Source organism: Cervus elaphus, chromosome 1 (assembly GCF_910594005.1).
Source record: "Cervus elaphus chromosome 1, mCerEla1.1, whole genome shotgun sequence".
Classification (NCBI taxonomy): domain Eukaryota; kingdom Metazoa; phylum Chordata; class Mammalia; order Artiodactyla; family Cervidae; genus Cervus; species Cervus elaphus.
The window spans coordinates 31,910,306-31,932,332 of NC_057815.1; the positions used below are offsets into that span (position 1 = coordinate 31,910,306).

The window sequence follows — 22,027 nt, forward strand, 5'->3', positions numbered from 1 at the left end:
TGATGTAACAACGTACAGAAGTACCTGGAAGTTGAGGAAAGGGAGCTGGAGAAGACATGTGGATCACAAGTTTGGCTCTTTCTTGGGTACCCAAAGCCATACCATTCTCTTTTGCCCTTAAGAGACGCAAGTCACATTTGAGCCTTTCCAGCATGTGCCAAGTGGGTCTGAGTAAGCAGGGATACTAAGGTAGTCCTATTTTAGAGAACTAGGGGACTCCTCTAATGGATGACTTGTGCTCCAAAACTCTTCAAAACTTTCTTTGCAAAATGTTCTTGCAACTGTAGTCTTAAGACTCTTGGTACTCAACCTCCTTTCTTCCTACTCTTTCCCACAGGGCTCAGGCTGGCACTGTGGGCTTTTCTCTTGCCCAGCTTCATGTAGCTCACTTCCCACCATCCCCCACAGACACTGCATGCATGCTTGGCCACTCAGTCGTGTCCTACTCTTTGTGACCCCATGGACTGTAGCCATTGCTGTCCATGGTCATGTCCAGGCAAGAGTACTGGCGTGAATTGTGATTTCTTTCTCCAGGGGATCCTCCCGAGCCAGGGATCAAGTCTGTGTCTCCTGCATTGGTAGGAGGATTGTTTACCACTAAGCCACCTGGGAAGCCCTCACAGGCATTACCTTCAAATCTTTTGCCATGTCTGATCCCGGCTGTTTCTCAGAAGACCTAAACTAATACATAGGTCAGTATGTGTAAAGTCCTTGGCAGTCAATACATGCAAGTTTGTGTTACAGTAAATTAAGTAAGAGAAGATGGTAATTTTGATTGTGGAGTGGTGATGGATGGAAATGTCCAAATTGCAGAGACACTTAGGTGATGGATACAATAACATTGATTGAATAAAAAAAAGTTTGCCCAGTTTCTTGTTTCACACTTGACATGCACATTGAGTGGTTAATAGTTCACTGTGTACACCCTAGTGATCTACAGTTCTTTACTCACATTATGACTTTTTCATAAAATAGCCTTCCTTCACCCTCTTACACGTTTGTCTGGCAAAATCCCACTTGTTCTTTGAGATAAACTTAGAAAACAACTCTTCCAGGGAGTCTGCCCCTTTTCTCTTTATCTCTCATTTCCACCCTTTCCTTTGCCTTGGGTTCCTAAACCATCTTGTGTTTATAGGCTTAGTAGTTGTAAACTTATTGAAATATAATCAATCTATTCTTGTATCAGTTTTTTCTTTTAAACTCTATATTTCTTTAGCCATGAAGGGAGACTGCAGAGGTATTACAGAGGTCAGTTAATTATTTTGTACTTTATTCAAAGAACAGTAGGAAACCATTGGAAGATTTTAAATATAGAGGTGGGCATGCGTCCTAAGCCACTTCAGTGTGTCTGACTCTTTGTGACCCCATGGACCGTAGCTTGACAGGCTCCTCTGTCCATGGAATTTTCCAGGCAAGAGTACTGGAGTGAGTTGCCATTTCCTCCTCCAGGGGATCTTCCTGACCCAGGGATCGAACTGTGAGTCTCTTAAGTCTCCTGGATTGGCAGGCAGGTTCTTTACCTCTGGCGCCTCCTAGAAAGCCACAAATACAGAGGCAATAAGATGTAATTTGAATTTTATGAAGATCACTTTAGCTACTGTTGGATGGATTGGAGAGGTGCAGGAATAAATTAAGGGGAACAGTTGGATGTGGGCTCTGGAGCCCAGTTGCCTGTGTTCACTGTATACTAGCTGTGTAATCTTGGGAATGTTTTATAACCTTTCTCTGCCTCAGTTTTCCCATCTCTAAGATAGCAATTAAAGTGTACTATATCAGAGTTGCTGTGAAGGTTGAGTTAAAACAACTTAGAATAGTATTTAGCATATCGTAAGCAGTTGGAGGGCTTTCCTTGGTGGTTCAGATGGTAAAGAATCTGCCTTCAATGCAGGAGGCCTGTGTTCAATCCCTGGGTCAGGAAGATCCCCTGGAAAAGGGAATGGCAACCCACTTGAGTATTCTTGCCTGGAAATCCCATGGACAGAGGAGCCTGGTGGGCCCCAATCCACGAGGTTGCGAAGAATCTGACACAGCTGAGCAGCTGACACACAAGCAGTTGGATGAGGCTTCCCAGGTGGCGCTAGTGGTGAAGAACCTGTCTGCCAGTGCAGGAGATGTGAGACGTGGGTTAGTCCTTGGGTTGGGAAGATCCCTTGGAGGAGGGCATGGCAACCCACTCCAGTGTTCTTGCCTAGAGAGTTCCATGGAAGAGGAGCCTGACTGGCTACAGTCCATAGGGTCGCAAAGAGTCAGACACGACTGAAGTGATTTAGCACAGCACAAGCAGTTGGATGTTACCTCTTATGTTGTTATTTAACAAATATTTGTGTGCTTAACTACATCTACTCTGGACCAGATGCCACTATTAAGCTGAATTTAACAAATGATGAAAGCAAGTTCAAATTAATATATAGACAAAACTTTGGGTTATGATTATACCCCTAAGAATCTGAATATAAAACAAACTATTTGGCTATTATTATATGTTAGAATTCTAGAGATAATTTTTTTGGCCTTTTTTTAATGCTTTTTTTTTAATCATAATGTAGGTTTTAAAATGTATATAGGGCTCTATAAAGTACTGGGGAACATTTTTTGAGTAAGAGAAGCCCCACTATAAGACTATATTCTCTGGTGGCTCAGCTGATAAAGAACCTGCCTGCCAATGCAGGAGACACAAGAGACTGGGGTTCAGTCCCTGGATGGGGAAGATCCCCTGAAGAAGGAAATGGCAACTTTTCTAGGGGATTTTTGCCTAGAAAATTCTGCAGAGGAGACTGTGGGGCCCCAGTCCATGGGGATGCAGAGAGTCGACTAAGTGCTCGTGTGAGCGCACACACACACCCACACACACACACAGTCTAAGACTCTAGCTTTTGTAACGTTTCCCTGCTCTACTAGGTAGTAATTAAAAAACTCATTCTGTGAACATGTATTAATATTAAATATGTTTCTGTAATGAATGACCTTTAGGGTCAAATATGTCAGCTTTAGTGTTTAAAGAGCTTTTGTTTCTGTTTATTTTGTTGTTGTTTAGTCGCTAAGTTATGTTTGACTCTTTTGTGACCCCACAGACTGTATCCCATCAGGCTCCTGTGCCCATAGGATTTCCCAGGCAAAAATACTGAAGTGGGTTGCCATTTCCTTCTCCAGGGGACTCTTCCCAATCCAGTGATCAAACACAGGCAGATTCTTTACCACCAACCTGCCAGAGAAGCCCTCTATTTATTTGAATCAATTATATTTTGTTTCTTTTTTTTTCCCAAAAAGTTAAATTTTGTATTTTATTGTATTAGAAAGTTGAAATAGTCATTCTTTTCTTTTTTTCTTCTTAATTGTTTTAGATTTATCTTTTAAATGGACTATAATTGCTTTACAATGTTGTATTAGTTTCTGCTGTACAGTAACGTGAATCAGCAGTGAGTATATGTGTATTCTAAGTAAAGGAGGCACGGTGATAATTGATGTGTAAATGTGATGAATATTTGGGAGAAATTTGGAGTTTTGTTGTAATAGTATTTAAATTACTAATTTTCTAAAAATGGATAGTTTATATGTATATATATATTGTGTTATATATTAAAGAATTTATACTTGTCTTTGCACAAGAAAATTTTGGTGGTATTTAACTTTGGAAGTTTGATTGGGGGATGCTTTTGTAATTTATGAATTTAATCAATAAAGTGGCAAAGATTTAAGGAAAACAGTAACAAAGAAAATAAAAATAGAAGCAAGTGTACCTGTATGAGAAAGCTTACAAAGAGTGCTTGGTTCTTATAAATGAATTCATGGTCCGTGGAAACCATATTGAAACAAAACAGTTTTGTGTTTGTTCTTGTTCCAGTGTTAATGTTTGTTTACCTGCTTTATTTTTTACAGGGATGTACATGCAGTCTGTCTCTGGGATGATAAAGGCCCAGCAAAAATTCATCAGGCTTTAAAAGAAGATATTCTTGAGTTTATTAAGCAAGCACAGGCAGTAAGTTTTGCGTCTATATATTGTTTAAGACTTTTACTCAGAGTATCATCCTGAAGTAATTTTAAAATATCACATGAACTTTTGACACACTTGCTAGTTAAAATTTTTTAATGAAATGAGAGTCATTTATTGTTTTCTCCTCCCACAGTGGCATTTCTTTCAAACGAATATTTAGTTACCTCAATTAAAAGATGCTATAAAGAATTTCATTCTTATACATACTTTAGAATCCCCCCACCATTGTTATTGGCCACACATCAGTCCACATAAATCTTTTTTCCCTCACAATTAATACCACTTTCCAGGCTGACAGTAGTTGTCTTCAACTCTGATTAATTGTCTGACTATAATCCTTGGGCCGTCCTTTGCATTGCTGCTGCTGAGCTGAATTCAGTACTCTTGGGCTGACACTGTGTACAAATGTGTAATATTAAAATGAAGGCAGAGCTCATTTAGGTATATTAGGTATTTGTTTTGTCTTTACTGACACTTTTGTCTTTTGGGAAAAATTAATGCAGAGGTAAAGTGTTACTTCAGATCAACTCTGGCATCACCGATGCATTGTTTATCACTTTGAAGAATGGCCTAAGAACATAAGGTTATTTTCCTTTCTATAAAATAAAGTTTGAAAAATAGAGTTAGAATTTCTTATTCTTTATTTGAATTTTTGCATCATTATCTTGTACAACATTAGTAAAAGTATGTTAGAAATTTTGTTGAATATTAATGTGTTAGCAGTTAGAAATTAAAAATGAATGTATGACTTGAAGGAAGATACTGAAATTGAATATATGATTGGTATGTATTTAATTCTGATAAAATAAGGATGATGTCACATTGGATATTACTTACAAAATGAAATGTCTTATTGTTGATACCATTAATTCTGCCATGTTGATCAGTAATTTTTTAAAAATTAGAGTTTTATGAGAAAATTATAAAATTATGAGAAAATTATCTTTTAATGAAAATAAATCATCTCAAGTTTGCTTAGAAAAATTAAATGTTTCAGTATCACAATTTAACCGAAACATAAATTTTTCTAGAACTGTTTAAGGAAAAACGGTTTCTGCTTGCATTGGAAAGCATATCAGTTTATCTGTTTATAACTTTTGATGAAGATAAATTATATGTTTATTTCAAAGCAATAAAGTATTATTCTTTAGTTTCTGGAAATAGGCTCAGAAAGAATCATCTTAGAAATATTTAGAAATATATTTCATACTAGAAAACAAAACATCTTCAGTGTTTCACTGTATCTTGATCTGAAAAAGTTTGGAATGTAGGCCTTAGCAAGAACTTGAAGCTAGGATTTAGCATCAGTAATTCAGAGCAGTTAAATTTCAGGACCAGCAGTGCCAGACATAAGTATATAATTTTAAAACATTTTTAAAACTTCTAAGAAGATCTAGCTTTGTGAGTTTAGTAAACTCAATTACTAGATTAATTGAGCTTATCTTGTTAGGAAGAACCAAATCTCCCAAATGGGACAGGTAGTGAGCAATAAAATGTTTTAAATGACATAAAAGGGAAGTAAAAATAAATGTGCAGTGCTTAGAAAGTTATTAGGATATTGAATTTTTTTCTTCTTAAAGATGAACATAACTCTTCTATTTGTACATAATTCTGTGGCTTAGGATTTTGGGCTAGGCTCAAAAACCAGATTTTGCCTGAGCTTATTAATGTGGCAGCAGTAAGGTGGTGGATCTGCACGGACTGGATGGTCTAAGAGAGCTTTTTTCGTGTTTCTGGTGTTTGGTACTGTACTGGCTTCCTTCTGGGGCTTTTTCCCCCTCATGTGGTTTCTCGTTCTCAAGGAAACCAGTCTTTGAGGTGATAGTGGAGTCTTGCAAACCTCTTGAGATCTTGGCTCAGAAGTATCAGAGTCACATCTGCAGCATTCTGTTGGTCATAGTTAATCACAGAACCTGCTGAAGTCCAGTAGTGGAGAAATAGATTAGCATCTTTTTTTTAAAAAATTGAGATAAATTTACATACCAGAAAATTCCTTTTAAAACTTGTATAATTTTGTGTGTTTTAGTATATTCATTAAGTTATATAACTATTGCCTGATTTTAGAATATTTTTATCAGCCCAGATTGGAGAAGGAAATGGTAACCCACTCCAGTATTCTTGCCTGGAGAATTCCATGGACGGAAGAGCCTGGTAGGCTACAGCCCGTGGGGTCACAGAGAGTCCAGGACTGAGTGACAAGCACATACATCAGCGCGGATGTTAGTAGAAATTCTGTACCCATTGGCAGTTACTCCCCCATGAACTCCCCCTTCCCTTTGGCAAACGTGATCTACTTTCTGTTCCTGGGATTCATTTATTCTAGACATTTCCTATGAATGGAATCCTATAATATTTAGCCTTTTATGACTGACATCTTTCACTTGGAGTAATGTTTTTCAGGTTTCATCTATGTTGTACGATTTAGCACTATTTCATTCAAGTGAAAGTGTTAGTCACTTAGTTGTGTGTCTGACTCTTTGTGATCCCATGGACTGTAGCCCACCAGGTTCCTCTGTCCATGGAATTCTCCAAGCAAGAATACTGGAGTGGGTTGCCATTTCCTTCTACAGGGGATCTTCCTGACCCAGGGACTGCACCCAGGTCTCCCACATTGCAGGCAGACTCTTTACCAACTGAGTCACCAGGAAAGACCTATTCCATTGTATGACTGTGCTGTATTTTGTTTACCTATTTGTCGTTGATAGACATTGGAGTATTACTATTTTTTGTCTATTTTGAATAATGGTGCTGTGAACATTTGTGCACGTTTTGTTTTATGTATGATTGACATATACTAGTTTTGGGTATAAAACATAGTTATTTGATATTTGTATATTTTGTAAAATGATATGTACATATTGCAAAATGATCACCATAATACGTCTACTTCATATCCATCACCACACATATTTTTTTCTTATGATGAGAACTTTTAAGATTTACTTTTCTTAGTAGCTTTCAAATGTGTGCTACTCTATTACTAACTGTAGGCACCATACTGTATTGTTAGCCAAAAGTTTCCTTTGGTTTTTAAGTAAAAATAAGAGACACATTTTTCATTTTCACCAAAAACTTTGTTGAACAACGTATTTACTTTGTTCCATTTGTTGTTGTTGTTGTTTAGTCGCTAAGTCATGTTCAACTCTGTAACACTGTGGACTGGCAGGAGAATTTTTATTGCTGAGCCAGCAGGGAAGACCCTTTTATGACAGTACCATCCTGTTTTAATTACTAGCTTTGTAAAATAGTTTGCAGTCAGGAAGCATGATGCCTCCAGCTTTGTTACTTCTCAGGACTACTTTGGCTGTTCAGGGTCTTTTATAGTTCCATACAAACTTTAGTATTCTTGGTTCTATTTCTGTGAAAAATGTCATTAGAATTCTGATAGGTATTATACCAAACCTATACTAATTTGAGTAGTGGGGACATTTTAACAATAGAATTTTAACAATCTGTAAGCACAGAATATCTTTTCATTTATTTGTGTCTTAGTTTCTTTTATCAGTGTTTCAGTGTAGGTCCTTTACCTCTTAAATTTATTAATATTCTTAGACATTTTGTTCTTTCAGATGAGATTTTAACTGGGATATTTTCCCCCTAATATATTTTGTTATTAGTGTATAAAAACTCAGGAGATTTTTATATATTGATTTTTCTATCCTGCAACTTTACTGAATTTATTTATTACTTTTTAATGAAGTCTCTAGTGTTTTCTATATATATATAGTATCATGTCATCTGCAAGTAGTGGTGGTTTTACTTCTTTCTTTCCAATTAGGGTGCCTTTTATTTCTTTTTCCTAACTAATTGCTCTGGATAAGACTTCCAGTAGTGTTGGACAGGACAGGTAAGAGTAGGCATCCTTGTCTTATTCCTGATCTTAGAAGAATAGCTTTCAACTTCTCACCGTTGAATATAATGTTAGCTGGGCTTGTCCTATACAGCCGTTATTAAGTTGAGGTACATTCCCTCTATACCCACTTTGTTGAAAGTTTTTAATCATTAATATGTGTTGAGTTTTGTCAAATGCTTTTTTCTGCATCCATTGAGATGATCATGGTTTTAATTCATTTTGTTAATGTGGTGTATCACATTCATTAATTTATAAGTGTGGACCCATTCTTGAATGCCTGAAATAAAATCCTACTTGATCATGGTGTATGATGCTGTGGAATTTGGCTTGCTGATTTTTTTTTCCAGAATTCCTTATATCGACATTCATCAGTGATTCTGATTTGTAATTTTCTTTTGGCATCCTTGTCTGATTTTGGCATCAGGGTAAATGCTAAGCTAATAAATGAGTTTGGAAGTGTTCCCTCCTATTCTGTTTTTGAAAGAGTTTGAAAAGGATTAGTATTAGTTCTTCTTTAAATGTTTGATAAATTCAGCAGTGAAACCATCTGATCCTAGACTTTATTTGTTGGAAATATTTTTTTCTACAAAACACATTTGTAATTAGTGCATTAGAATGAAAACTAAGTTTCCTTTTCCATTTGGATCTCTGTGTGTTTGTGAGGTTGTGTTTTTGTTTTTTTTTTAACTTTTTATTTTGTGTTGGGATATAGCCAGTTAACACTGTTATGATAGTTTCAGGGGAACAGCAGAGGGACTCAGCCATACATACACATGTATCTGTCTCCTGCAGAGTCCCCTCCTAGCCAGGCTGCCACATAACATTGAGGAGAATTATATAGTGATTTTTAGTAGGCCCTTGTTGGTTATCCATTTTATTATCTTTTAAATTGTATTTATTTTTAATTGAAAGATAATTGCTTTATAATATTATATGGGTTTCTACCATACATAAATACCATTTTAAATATAGCAGTGTGTATGTGTCAGTCCCAAACTACCTACTTATCCCTTCCCCACATTCTTCCCCTACCCCATTGCAACTTTAAGTTTGTTCTCTGTGAGTCTGTTTCTGTTTCGTAAGTAAGTTTATTTGTATCACTTCTTTTATTTTTTTTAACATTTAGATTCTAAGTCTTTATTAATCTTTTTAATAGTATCTTCCACCTTTCTTGTTTTGTTTGTAATAGATTTCTCCATCCAGAAACTGATTAGCCAGTTCTTTTTATTTTGGACACTTAGTTTATTTGGAATTGGAGTAAGGATCTAACTTCATTCTTTTTCCAAAGAGCTAGCCAGTTTTCTGAAGATCATTTTTTCAAACTTTTTATGTTGTATTGGAGTATAGCTGATTGACAGTGTTGCGGTAGTTTCAGGTGATCAGCAGAGGGACTCAGCCATAAACATGCATGAACCTGTTCTTCCCCAGACTCCCCTCCCATCCAGGCTGCTGCATAATATTGAGCAGAGTTCCGTGTGTTGTATAGTAGGTATTTTTTGGCTATCCATCTTAAATACAGCAGTGTGTACAGGTGACTGTAAGTTTGTTCTCTTAAGTCTGTGGGTCTTTCTGTTTTGTCAGTGAGTTCGTTCGTATCACTTCTCTCTAGAGTCCATGTAGAAGGGATGTGCTGTGATATTCCTCCTGTCTTCCACACTCAGTGTGGCAACTGCTGGGTCTGTGCATGTTGCTGCAAATGGCATCATTTCACTCCTTCCAACAGCTGAGTGATATTCCCGGGAATATATGGCCACATCTTCTTTATCCATTCCTCTGTTGACTGGCACTTAGGTTGGTTCCATGTCTTGGCTCTTGTAAACAGTGCTTCAGTGCACACAGGTGCATGTATCTTTATGAATCACGCTTTTCTCCAGATACATGCTCAGGAATGGGACTGCAGGGTCATATGCTAGCTTTATTTTTATTCTTTTTAAGGAACCTCCATACTGGTCTCTATAGTGTATCTACCTGTTTGCATTCCCACCAACAGTGTAGGAGGGTTACCTTCTCTCCACACCCTCTCCAGCATTTATGTTTATGGAATTTTTGATGGTAGCCATTTTGACTGGTGGTGAAGTGATATTTCATTATAGTCTGGTTTGCATTTCTCTGTAAATTAGCGATGTTGGACATCTTTTTATGTTCTCTTGGCCATCTGTATGTCTTCTTTGGAGAAATGCCTATTTAACTCTTCTGCCCACTATTTGATTGGGTTGTTTGTTTTGATGTTGCTAAGCGTCCTGAGCTACTTGTAAATTCTGGAGACTAATCCCTTGTATTTCACATCATTTGCAAATATTTTCTCCCAGTTTATGGACTCTCTTTTTGTTTTTTTGTGGTTCCCGTTGCTGTGTGAAGCCTTTTGATTTTAAGTACATCCTGTCTGTTTATTTTTGCTTTTATTTCCATTATTCTGTGAGATGGATCAAAAAAGATATTGCTGCCATTTGTGTCAGAGACTGTTCTGCCTGTTTTCCTCTAGGAGTTTTATAGTGTTCGGTCTCACATTTGGGTAATCCATCTTGAGCTTGTTTTTGTGTATGGTGTTGAAGAATTGTCTAATGTTTTGCACGTAGCTGTCCAGTCTTCCCAGCACCGTTTGTTGAACGGGGTCTTTCGGCATTGTGTAGTTGTGCCTCCTTTGCCATAGATTAGTTGGCCGTGAGTGCATGGCTTTATTTCTGGGTTTTCTATCCTGTTCCACTGATTTATGTTTCTGTTTTTTGTGCCAGTGCCATACTGTTTTGGTGACTGTAGCTTGTAGTATAGTTCAAAGTTAGGGAGTCTGATTTCCTCTAGCTCTGTTTTTCTTTCCCAAGGTTTCCTGACTGTTCCGTATCTTATATGTCTGTATAGATTTTAATATTTTTTTGTTCTAGTTCTATGAAAAATATTATTGGTAATTTGATAGGGATTGCATTGGATCTGTAGATTGCTTTAGGCAGAATAGTTATTATGACAATATTGATTCTTCTAACACATGAACATGGTATGACTTTCCATCTGTTTGTCTTTTTCTTTCAACAGTGTCTTGCAGTTTTTGGGGTACAAGTCTTTTGCCCCTTTAGGTAGGTTTATTCGTAGGTATTTTATTCTTTCTGATGTGATGGTAAATATAATTGTTTCTTGAATTTCTCTTTCCAGTCTTTCATTGTTAATGTATAGAAATGCAACAGATTACTTTGTATTAATTTTGTAACCTGCACTTTTACTAAACTCAGTGATGAGCCCTAGTAGCTTTTGCTGGCATCTTTAGGATCTTCTATGTATAGTATTACATCATCTGCAAACAGTGACAGTTTAACTTCTTTTCCAATTTAGATTCCCTTTACTTTCTTTTCTTCTCTGATTGCTGTAGCAAGGACTTTGAAAACTATGTTGAATAAAGGTGAAAGTGGACATCCTTGTCTTTTTCCTGATCTTAGAGGAAATGCTTTCAGCTTTTCACCATTGAATATGATGTTACTTATAGGTTTGTTGTATATGGCCTTTATTCTGTTCAGGTATGTTCCCTCTGTGCCCACTCTCTGGAGAGTTTTTATCATAAATGGGTTCTGAATTTTGTGAAAAATTTTCTGCATCTATTGAGATGATCATACTGTTTTTATTCTTCAACTTGTTGATGTGACGTGTCATATAGATTGATGTGCGGATATTGAAAAATCCTTGTATCCCTGGGATGAATCCCTCTTGATCATGGTGAATGATCTTTTTAATGTATTGTTGGATACGAATTGCTAGTGTTTTGTTGAGGGTTTTTGAATCTGTGTTTATCAGTGATATAGTGATATTAGCCTGTAATTTTCTTCTTGTGTGTGTGGTGTCTTTGTCTGATTTTGTATCAGGGCGATGGGGGCCTCATAGAATGAGTTTGGAAGTTTTCCTTCCTTAGCAATTTTTTGAAACAGTTTCAGAAGCATAGATGTGAACTCTTCTCTGAATGACAGTCACAGTTGCAATTTCAGTGCTCGTGATTGGTCTGTTCATATTTTCTGTTTCTTCCTGGTTCAGTCTAGGGATACTGTACCTTTCTAAGAATTTGACCATTTCTTCCAGGTTGTCCATTTTATTAGCATACAGTAGCTCATAGTAGTCTCATATGATCCTTGGTGTTTCTTTGGAGTCAGTTGTAACTTCTTTTTCATTTATAATTTTATTGCTTTGAGTCTTCACCCTTTTTATATTGCTGAGTCTGGCTAAAGTTTTATCAATTTTGTTTATTTTTTCAAAGAGCCAGCTTTTAGTTTCATTGATCTTTGTGATTGTTTTGTCTCTGTTTCTGTTTCTCTATTTTTGCCAAGATCTTTATAAATTGTTTTCTTCCACTAACTTTACATTTCGTTTGTCCTTCTTTCTCTAGTTTCTCTAGGTGTAAGCTTAGGTTCTTTATTTGAGATTTTTCTTGTTTCTTGATTGTATTGCTGTAAACTTCATTCTTAGAATTGTTTTTGCTTCATCGCTTAGGGTTTGGACCGTTGTGCTTTCATTATTATTGTCCCTAGGTATTTTTTAATTTTCTCTTTGATTTCTTCAGTGATCAATTGGTTGTTCAGTAACATATTGTTCAGCTGGCACATGTTTGTGTTTTTTACAGTTTCTTTTCCCTTGTTTATTTCTAGTCTCGGTGTTATGATCAGAATAGATACTGGATATGGTTTCAGTTTTCTTAAGTTTACCAAGGTTCGCCTTGTGGCCCAGCATGTGATCAGTTCTGGAGGATGTTCTGTGTGCACTGAGAAGAACCTATAGCCTGCTGCTTTTCGGTGGAATGCTCTATAAATATCACTTAGGTCTATCAGGTCTAATGTGTGATTCATTTAAGGCCCATGCTTCCTTATTAATTTTCTGTGGATGATCTGTGCATTGATGAAAGCGGGATGTTTAAGCCCCCCACTATTATTGTGTTGCTGTCAATTTCTTCCTTTATGGTTATTAGTATTTGCCTTACATGTTGAGTGCGCCTGTATTGGGTGCATATTTACTTATAATTGTTATATCTTCTTCTTGGATCGATCCCTTGATCATTATGTACTGTCCTACTTTGTCTCTTATAACAGGCTGTGTTTTAAACTCTGCTTTGTCTGATATGAATATTGCTACTCCGGCTTTCTTTTGATTTCCATTTGTATGGACTGCCTTCTCCCATGTGTTTACTTTCAGTCTGTAAGTATCCCTAGATCTGAGGTAGGTCTCTTGTAGATATGGGTCTTATTTTTCTATTCACCTAGCCAGTCTATGTCTTTTGCTTATGTATTTATACATTTACATTTAACATAATTGTGAATAGCTATGATCCTGTTGGGCTTCCTTGGTGGCACCACTTTCTTAACTGTCTTGGGCTTATTTTTGTGTGTTTTTTCTTTCTCTTGTGTTTCCTTCCTGGAGAAGTTCCTTTAGCATTTGTTGTAAAGCTGGTTTTGTGGTGCTGAATTCTCTTAACTTTTGCTTGTCTGTAAAGCTTTGGATTTTTCCATCACAGCTAAACAAGATCCTTGCTAGACAGAGTTTTCTTGGTTATAGGTTCTTTCCTTCCATCACTTTAAATGTACTGTGCCACTCCCTTCTGACTTGGAGAGTTTCTGTTGAGAAATCAGCTGATAATCATATGGGAGTTCCTTTGTATGTCTTGTGTGTGTGTATCATTTTTCCCTTATTGCTTTTAATATTTTATGTTTGTCTTTAATTTTTGGCAGTTTGATTGCTATGTGTCTCAGTGTCTTCATCCTTGGGTTTATCCTGTTTGGGACTCTCTGCTTCCTAGACTTTGTTGACTATTTCTTTTCCCATGTTAGGGAAGTTTTCATCTATTATCTCTTCAAATACTTTCCTGAGTCCTTTCTCTCTCTCTTCTCCTTCTGGGACCCCTATAATACAAGTGTTGGCGTGTTTAAGGTTGTCCCAGAGGTCTTTTATGCTGTCCTTTTTTTGTTTTGTTTTTTTGTTCTTTTTTTTTTTAATTTTTTTTTCATTTATTTTTATTTGTTGGAGGCTAATTACTTTACAATAATGTAGTGGTTTTTGTCATCCATTGACATGAATCAGCCATGGATTTACATGTATTCCCCATCCCGATCCCCCCTCCCACCTCCCTCCCCATCCCATCCCTTTGGGTCTTCCCAGTGCTCCAGCCCTGAGCACTTGTCTCATGCATCCAGCCTGGGCTGGTGATCTGTTTCACCATAGATAATATACATGTTTCGATGCTGTTCTCTCGAAACATCCCACCCTCGCCTTCTCCCACAGAGTCCAAAAGTCTGTTCTGTACATCTGTGTCTCTTTTTCTGTTTTGCATATAGGGTTATCATTACCTTCTTTCTAAATTCCATATATATGTGTTAGTATACTGTAATGGTCTTTATCTTTCTGGCTTACTTCACTCTGTATAATGGGCTCCAGTTTCATCCATCTCATTAGAACTGATTCAAATGAATTTTTTTGAATGGCTGTGTAATATTCCATGGTGTATATGTACCACAGCTTCCTTATCCATTCACCTGCTGATGGGCATCTAGGTTGCTTCCATGTCCTGGCTGTTATAAACAGTGCTATGATGAACATTGGGGTGCACGTGTCTCTTTCAGATCTGGTTTCCTCGGTGTGTATGCCCAGAAGTGGTATTGCTGGGTCATATGGCAGTTCTATTTCCAGATTTTTAAGAAATCTCCACACTGTTCCCCATAGTGGCTGTACTAGTTTGCATTCCCACCAACGGTGTAAGAGGGTTCCCTTTTCTCCACACCCTCTCCAGCATTTATTGCTTGTAGACTTTTGGATAGCAGCCATCCTGACTGGCGTGTAATGGTACCTCATTGAGGTTTTGATTTGCATTTCTCTGATAATGAGTGATATTGAGCATCTTTTCATGTGTTTGTTAGCCATCTGTATGTCTTCTTTGGAGAAATGTCTGTTTAGTTCTTTGGCCCATTTTTTGATTGGGTCATTTATTTTTCTAGAATTGAGCTGCAGGAGTTGCTTGTATATTTTTGAGATTAATCCTTTGTCTGTTGCTTCGTTTGCTATTATTTTCTCCCAATCTGAGGGCTGTCTTTTCACCTTACTTATAGTTTCCTTTGTTGTGCAAAAGCTTTTAAGTTTCATTAGGTCCCATTTATTTATTTTTGCTTTTATTTCCAATATTCTGGGAGGTGGGTCATAGAGGATCCTGCTGTGATTTATGTCGGAGAGTGTTTTGCCTATGTTCTCCTCTAGGAGTTTTATAGCTCTGGTCTTAACATTTCCATCTTTAATCCATTTTGAGTTTATTTTTGTGTATGGTGTTAGAAAGTGTTCTAGTTTCATTCTTTTACAAGTGGTTGACCAGTTTTCCCAGCACCACTTGTTAAAGAGGTTGTCTTTTTTCCATTGTATATTCTTGCCTCCTTTGTCGAAGATAAGGTGTCCATAGGTTCGTGGATTTATCTCTGCGCTTTCTATTCTGTTCCATTGATCTATATATCTGTCTTTGTGCCAGTACCATACTATCTTGATGACTGTGGCTTTGTAGTAGAGTCTGAAGTCAGGCAGGTTGATTCCTCCAGTTCCATTCTTCTTTCTCAAGATTACTTTGGCTGTTTGAGGTTTTTTGTATTTCCATACAAATTGTGAAATTATTTGTTCTAGTTCTGTGAAAAATATTGTTGGTTGCTTGATAGGGATTGCATTGAATCTATAGATTGCTTTGGGTAGTATACTCATTTTCACAATATTGATTCTTCCAATCCATGAACACAGTATGTTTCTCCATCTGTTTGTGTCCTCTTTGATTTCTTTCATCAGTGTTTTATAGTTTTCTATGTATAGGTGTTTTGTTTCTTTAGGTAGATATACTCCTAAGTATTTTATTCTTTTTGTTGCAATGGTGAATGGTATTGTTTCCTTAATTTCTCTTTCTGTTTTCTCGTTGTTAGTGTATAGGAATGCAAGGGATTTCTCTGTGTTAATTTTATATCCTGCAACTTTACTATATTCATTGATTAGCTCTAGTAATTTTCTGGTAGAGTCTTTAGGGTTTTCTATGTAGAGGATCATGTCATCTGCAAACAGCGAGAGTTTCACTTCTTCTTTTCCTATCTGTATTTCTTTTACTTCTTTTTCTGCTCTGATTGCTGTGGCCAAAACTTCCAAAACTATGTTGAATAGTAGTGGTGAGAGTGGGCACCCTTGTCTTGTTCCTGACTTTAGGGGAAATGCTTTTTCAATTTTTCACCATTGAGGATAATGTTTGCTGTGGGTTTGTCATATATAGCTTTTATTATGTTGAGGTATGTTCCTTCTATTCCTGCTTTCTGGAGAGTTTTAATCATAAATGGGTGTTGAATTTTGTCAAAGGCTTTCTCTGCATCTATTGAGATAATCATATGATTTTTGTTCTTCTTTTTATATTCTGTTTTGCAGCAGTGATTTCAGCCATTTGATCTTCCAGGTCACTTATCAGTCCTGTTACCACAATTATTTTGTGTTTTCTAGTGTGTTGTCTCTCTCTGTTGGTTCTTACTTTAGTTCTTCTATGTCTTTGGTGAACATTTCTTCCATACTCTCCATTCTTTTTCCAAGATCCTGGATCATCTTCACTGTCGTTATTCTGAATTCTTTTTCTGGAAGGTTGCTTATCTCCATATCACTGCTTTTCTGGGGTTTGATCTTATTCCTTCATCTGGGATGTAATCCTCTGCCTTTTCTTTTTATTTAACTTTTTATGATTGTTGTTCTTATTCTGGAGGCTGCAGGATTGTAGTTCTTCTTGCTTCTTCTGTCTGCCCTCTGGTGGATGAGGCTGTCTAAGAGGCTTGTGCAAGCTTTCTCATGGGAGGGACTGTCAGTGGGAAAAACTGGATCTTGCTCTGGTGGGCAGCACCATGATCAATAACACTTTAATCCCATTTTCTGCTAACGGATGGGCTGTGCTCCTTCCTTGTTAGTTGTTTAGCCTGAAGCGACCCAGCCCTGGCGTCTCCAGGACCTATGGTAGGGCACACCATCCTCCAGAGTCAGCGGCATTTCCTAGAGCTGTTGTTGTCAGTGCCGTGGTGGGCCACTGCCCCCGCACACGTCTGCAGGAGACCCTCCAACAGCAGCAGGTAAGCCTGGTTCCGTCTCCTTGGGATCACTGCTCCTTTATTGTGGTTCTTCATGCACACAAGATTTTGTGTATGCCCTCCAGGAGTGCAGAGTCTGTTTTCCACAGTCCTATGGAAGTTCTATAATCAAATCCCACTGGCCTTCAGTTTCCCTGGGAATTCCTGGTCCCTTTGCCAGAATCTCCAGGCTGGGAAGCTTGATGTGGGGCTCAGAACCTTTACAACAGTGGGAAAACTTTTTTGGTGTTATTGTTCTCCAGTTTGTGGGCTGCCCACCTTGTAGGTATGCGGTTTGATTTTATTGTGATTGTGCCCCTCCTGACATCTCGTTGCAACTTGTCCTTTGTCTTTTGTATCTTTTTTTGGTGGGTTCCAGCATCTTCCTCTTGATGGTTGTTCAACAGTTAGTTGTGATTTCAGTGCTCTTGCAGGAGGAGATGAGCACACATCCTACTCTACCGTCTTGAACCAATGTCCCTTGTTGGGAATTTTTAAATTGTGAATGAAATATTAATAACTTACCAGTAATATGTCTGTTTAGATTTCTTTTTCTTCACAAAACCGTTTGGTTTATTGTATGTTTCTAGGAATTTATCCACTTCTAGTAAGTTGTCAAATTTGTTGGCGTTCAGTAGTTCATAGTAGTCTCCTATGATCCTTTTTATATCTGTGATATCAGTTGTAGTATCTCCTCTTTCATCTCTGAATTGAGTTATTTGAATCCTCTCTCTTTTTTTGGTAAGTGTGCACAAGTTTTTTGTGAACATTTTCTTATTTTGGTAGACAGACATTTATAGTAGCATTATACATGAGAGCCAAAAGTTAGAAATGATCCACATGTTCACCAGTGAACAAGTAGATAAATAAAATATGTTATGTCCATAAAATGGAGTAGTATTTAGAAATAAAGTACTGACCTATAATACTACTTGGATGAGCCCTGAAAACACTGTAGTGTGTAAAAGAAGTCAGTCATAAAAGTCTACATATTATATAGTTTCATCCATATGAAAGCCCAGAACAGGCAAATATATAGACACAGAAAATAAATTAGTGATTACTTAAGGCTAGGTGAGGAGGGCGCAACCAAGAAAGGAGGAGGGTAGGAAGGTAACAGCTAAAGGACATAGGATTTTTTTTTAATTAGAATATAATTGACACATAGCATTTTATTAGTTTCAGGTATACAACGTAGTGATTCAACATCTGTATATATTGTAAAATGTTCATTATAGTAATGAACATTACTATATGTCCACTATATCTATGTGAACATGTTTTTTTTCTTGTGTATATATACATTATGTTTTAATTTCTTTTAGGTATAATTTAGAGTATACAATAAATTTATGGCATGAATATGTTTTGTTTTTCTTTTAGCAGTTTATTTAAAATTGATATGATTCTTTTTTTTTCAGCGAGTACTGAGCCATCAAGATGATACAGCTTTGCTAAAAGCTTATATTGTTGAATGGCGAAAATTCTTTACACAGTGTGATATTTTACCGAAGCCTTTCTGTCAACTAGAGATTACTTTAATGGGTAAACAGGGCAGCAATAAAAAATCAAATGTAGAAGACAGTATTGTTCGAAAGGTAAGTCAGTTTCCTCAGTTTTCCCCTAATATTCTTCAGAAATAGGGTGAGTTGAAGACTTTCGAAATAAATTTGCACTGAAATGGGTTTTTTTGCTTCACATATAAACTGTTGTTCAGCTTTTGCTGTGTTTTATTGAATAATACTGCTTTTCTTTCATCTACTTTTAGTTTTAGTTCTCTCTTCTTTTATGTGGTCTTAAGTTGTAGATCCGTGTTCAGACGTTACCTCCTTTGCTTTTCCTTTTCACTTTCTCCTTTTCCTAGTTTTATTTTCAGAATTTTATTTCCTTCTTTTTTATACTTTTACTTTTTTATAAGCTAAATTGTGTTTTTCTGTTAAAAATCCTTCCATTAATATGTTACCTTCTGGAATTTTTGTGTTTAATTGTGGCTAAACTGCTGTAAAAACTCTGTGCCCAGTGACAACTCATGAATTAATAGAAAGAACTTGGCTCTGAAATTGAAGAGTCCCAGATTTCCCTTTCAGTTCTACAATCAGTTACAACCTAACTTTGTTGTCCTTGTTTTTTATATGTATTTATTTATTTACTTATTTTTTTCCATTTATTTTTATTAGTTGGAGGCTAATTACTTCACAATATTGTAGTGGTTTTTGTCATACATTGACATGAATCAGCCATGGATTTACATGTGTTCCCCATCCTGATCCCCCCTCCCACCTCCCTCTCCACCTGATCCCTCTGGGTCTTCCCAGTGCACCGGGCCCGAGCACTTGTCTCATGCATCCAACCTGTTTCACCATAGATAATATACATGTTTCGATGCTGTTCTCTCGAAACATGCCACCCTCGCCTTCTCCCACAGCCATTAAAAAGAATTTATTTGAATCCGTTCTAATGAGATGGATGAAACTGGAGCCCATTATACAGAGTGAAGTAAGCCAGAAAGATAAAGACCAATACAGTATACTAACACATATATATGGAATTTAGAAAGATGGTAATGATAACCCTGTATGCAAAACAGAAAAAGAGACACAGATGTACAGAACAGACTTTTGGACTATATGTATTTAATACATATGTATTTCTACTTTTGAGAATCAAATGGAACCACAGATTTTAAAAGTAAAAAATTCCATTTGAACTTTGAACAACTCACTGATTATAGCAACCAACATAGGCATTCAAATAATGGCCTATACTTTGTTGCCTTTTCCCAGCCTTAAAGTTTGTGCTAATGCTGACAGCATATTCATGAGTATGTATGTGCTCTTTCCATAAATAGAAAATTTACAAGGTGAATTTTTATATTCTTTTGAGATTTATTATCAGACATATTTTCAATTTATCCTTTTCCCATTTATCATATATTTATACAGATATGCATATAAATGTCCCAAACACATATCATTATTTCTGAAATTCAACCTTCGAACTATATAGAAAAAGTAACATTTTCCATGTATTACCATGTTTAATTTTGCAACAACCACTTGAAATTTGTACTGTTATTTTCACTATTTTCCAGTTGAGAAAGCAGATATATAAGTAACAGCTGGAATTCAAATCCAGTTGTGTTTGACTCTAACAAACAGTTGTTCTTTGCTGTTGTTTACCAGATGATATTTACCAAATTTAAATACATTGGTTTCCTATAGTATTCAAGTGAATATAGGACTAAGAGTTTGCCTTCCTTTTTTAGCATTTGTAATTAAAATTTTTGTGTGTATGTATGGAACTTGGTATATTAATAATTCGAATGATTACCTATTTTGTTCTTTTTTTCCTAGCTCATGCTTGATACATGGAATGAATCAATCTTTTCAAATATAAAAAGCAGACTTCAAGATAGTGCAATGAAGCTGGTCCATGCTGAAAGATTAGGAGAAGCTTTTGATTCTCAGCTTGTCATTGGAGTAAGAGAATCCTATGGTATGTTCTGAACTTATGATCAAATATCCTTTTCATGGAAATTCTAAGACAATTATAGAATAGTACTATCACAGTTATGTTTGTTAGCATATAGTGACATCTGCTTTTAGTGTCCTATGCTTTAAGAGTACAGAAAAGATATTCTGCTTTAGTGAAACCTGGAAAAATTCGTATTCATGTAGTTAATATTTATTTTCTCCATTTCACTCATCTCTTAGCTAGTAAATCTTTTTAGCTACGTGAATTAGAGAAACATAGTCTTGAAACTCTAGCCTTTAAAAGGTAACCATTTTTTTAACTTAGGGCATCAGTTAATTTCATGTGTGTACATTCCTTTCCAGACTTTCCTTATTCATTTAGTCAAATCCTCTGTTTCCTCATGGAGGTCTTTCCTAATTCCCAGACTAGGTTAGGTGCTTCATAGTACCTGTGCTTTCCTGTCATAATGCTTTAGCATTTTTAACTGTGTTCTTGACACTGTGTCTTTACTGATCATAGAATGTCTGACACAAAATAGTTGTCAGTAAGAAGATTTTATATTAATGAACCTTTGGTTATCTTTGACTTGCTTTCTGTGTTGCCCTTGTATTTCTTCAGATACAAAGTCTAGATTTTCTTTAGTCATGTCCCTGAAATTTCTTCCTTTTTATTTCAATTGCCACCAGTTTAGACTTCTTTAATTTCTACTTCTAGACTTTTGAAACAGTCTTCTTATAGTGATACTGTTGCTATCATTTAACCCGTATACTTTCACAAGATGAATTTTTAAGTACTGTCGTATTTGGTATTCTTATCCATTTAGTGGTATGGCATGCTAAATTTAGGTTACTTAGCCAGAGAGTTGAGGGTCTCCATAACGATTTCCAGCTTGCCATTCTGCCTTATATTCTATTAACCTTACAATCCATTCAGACAACCTCATTGTTGTATCTTTATTTAATCTTGTATTGTTCTACTTCTGAGTATTTACTAACCAGTGTAATTTGTTCTGAAAGGCTGAATTCAAATCCCATCTTTTCTGTGAATGGTTTCTTGATCATCCAGTTATTCATCAATCTCGTTCCTATTCAAAAATAAAACAGTTCACATTTTCTGTATTATATGTCACTTTACTCCTTTGTGTTGTTACCTTTTCAAGTTTTTTATAGAGAAGGATTTTGTCTTATATGACTGTATGTTCTTATGGGCATTGTCACAGTCCCTTGAACATGACTCCTCAATATTTGTTTTTTATTTATTGTACTTAAAATACTGATTTGAATCATAATTAGAGTAAAATTTTATTTTCTGTTTTTCAGTTAACCTTTGTTCTAATCCAGAGGATAAGCTCCAAATTTATAGGGACAATTTTGAGAAGGCATACTTGGATTCAACAGAGAGATTTTATAGAACACAGGCACCCTCGTATTTACAACAAAATGGTGTACAGAATTATATGAAATATGTAAGTCAGAACCTAGTATATGTGATCATTTGAGCTGTTTTCTTGATGTTCTTAAAATGATTGCTATTTTGCTTCTGGACAGGCAGATGCTAAATTAAAAGAAGAAGAAAAACGAGCCCTACGTTATTTAGAAACAAGACGAGAATGTAACTCTGTTGAAGCAGTAAGTA

The 22,027-nt window shown here is 36.3% G+C and overlaps 1 protein-coding gene across 2 annotated transcripts in view; it reads left to right on the forward strand.

Annotated features, from left to right (window-relative positions):
- The window catches only part of CUL5 (cullin 5), a 129,665-nt gene that overhangs the window by 46,600 nt on the left and 61,038 nt on the right, over positions 1-22,027 (forward strand). For both annotated transcript variants that reach the window (XM_043898309.1, XM_043898318.1), the window contains 5 exons: positions 3,877-3,976; positions 18,340-18,516; positions 20,272-20,413; positions 21,712-21,857; positions 21,940-22,020. In XM_043898309.1, the coding sequence (XP_043754244.1) occupies positions 3,877-3,976; positions 18,340-18,516; positions 20,272-20,413; positions 21,712-21,857; positions 21,940-22,020 (646 nt within the window). The remainder of the gene's footprint in view (positions 1-3,876; positions 3,977-18,339; positions 18,517-20,271; positions 20,414-21,711; positions 21,858-21,939; positions 22,021-22,027) is intronic.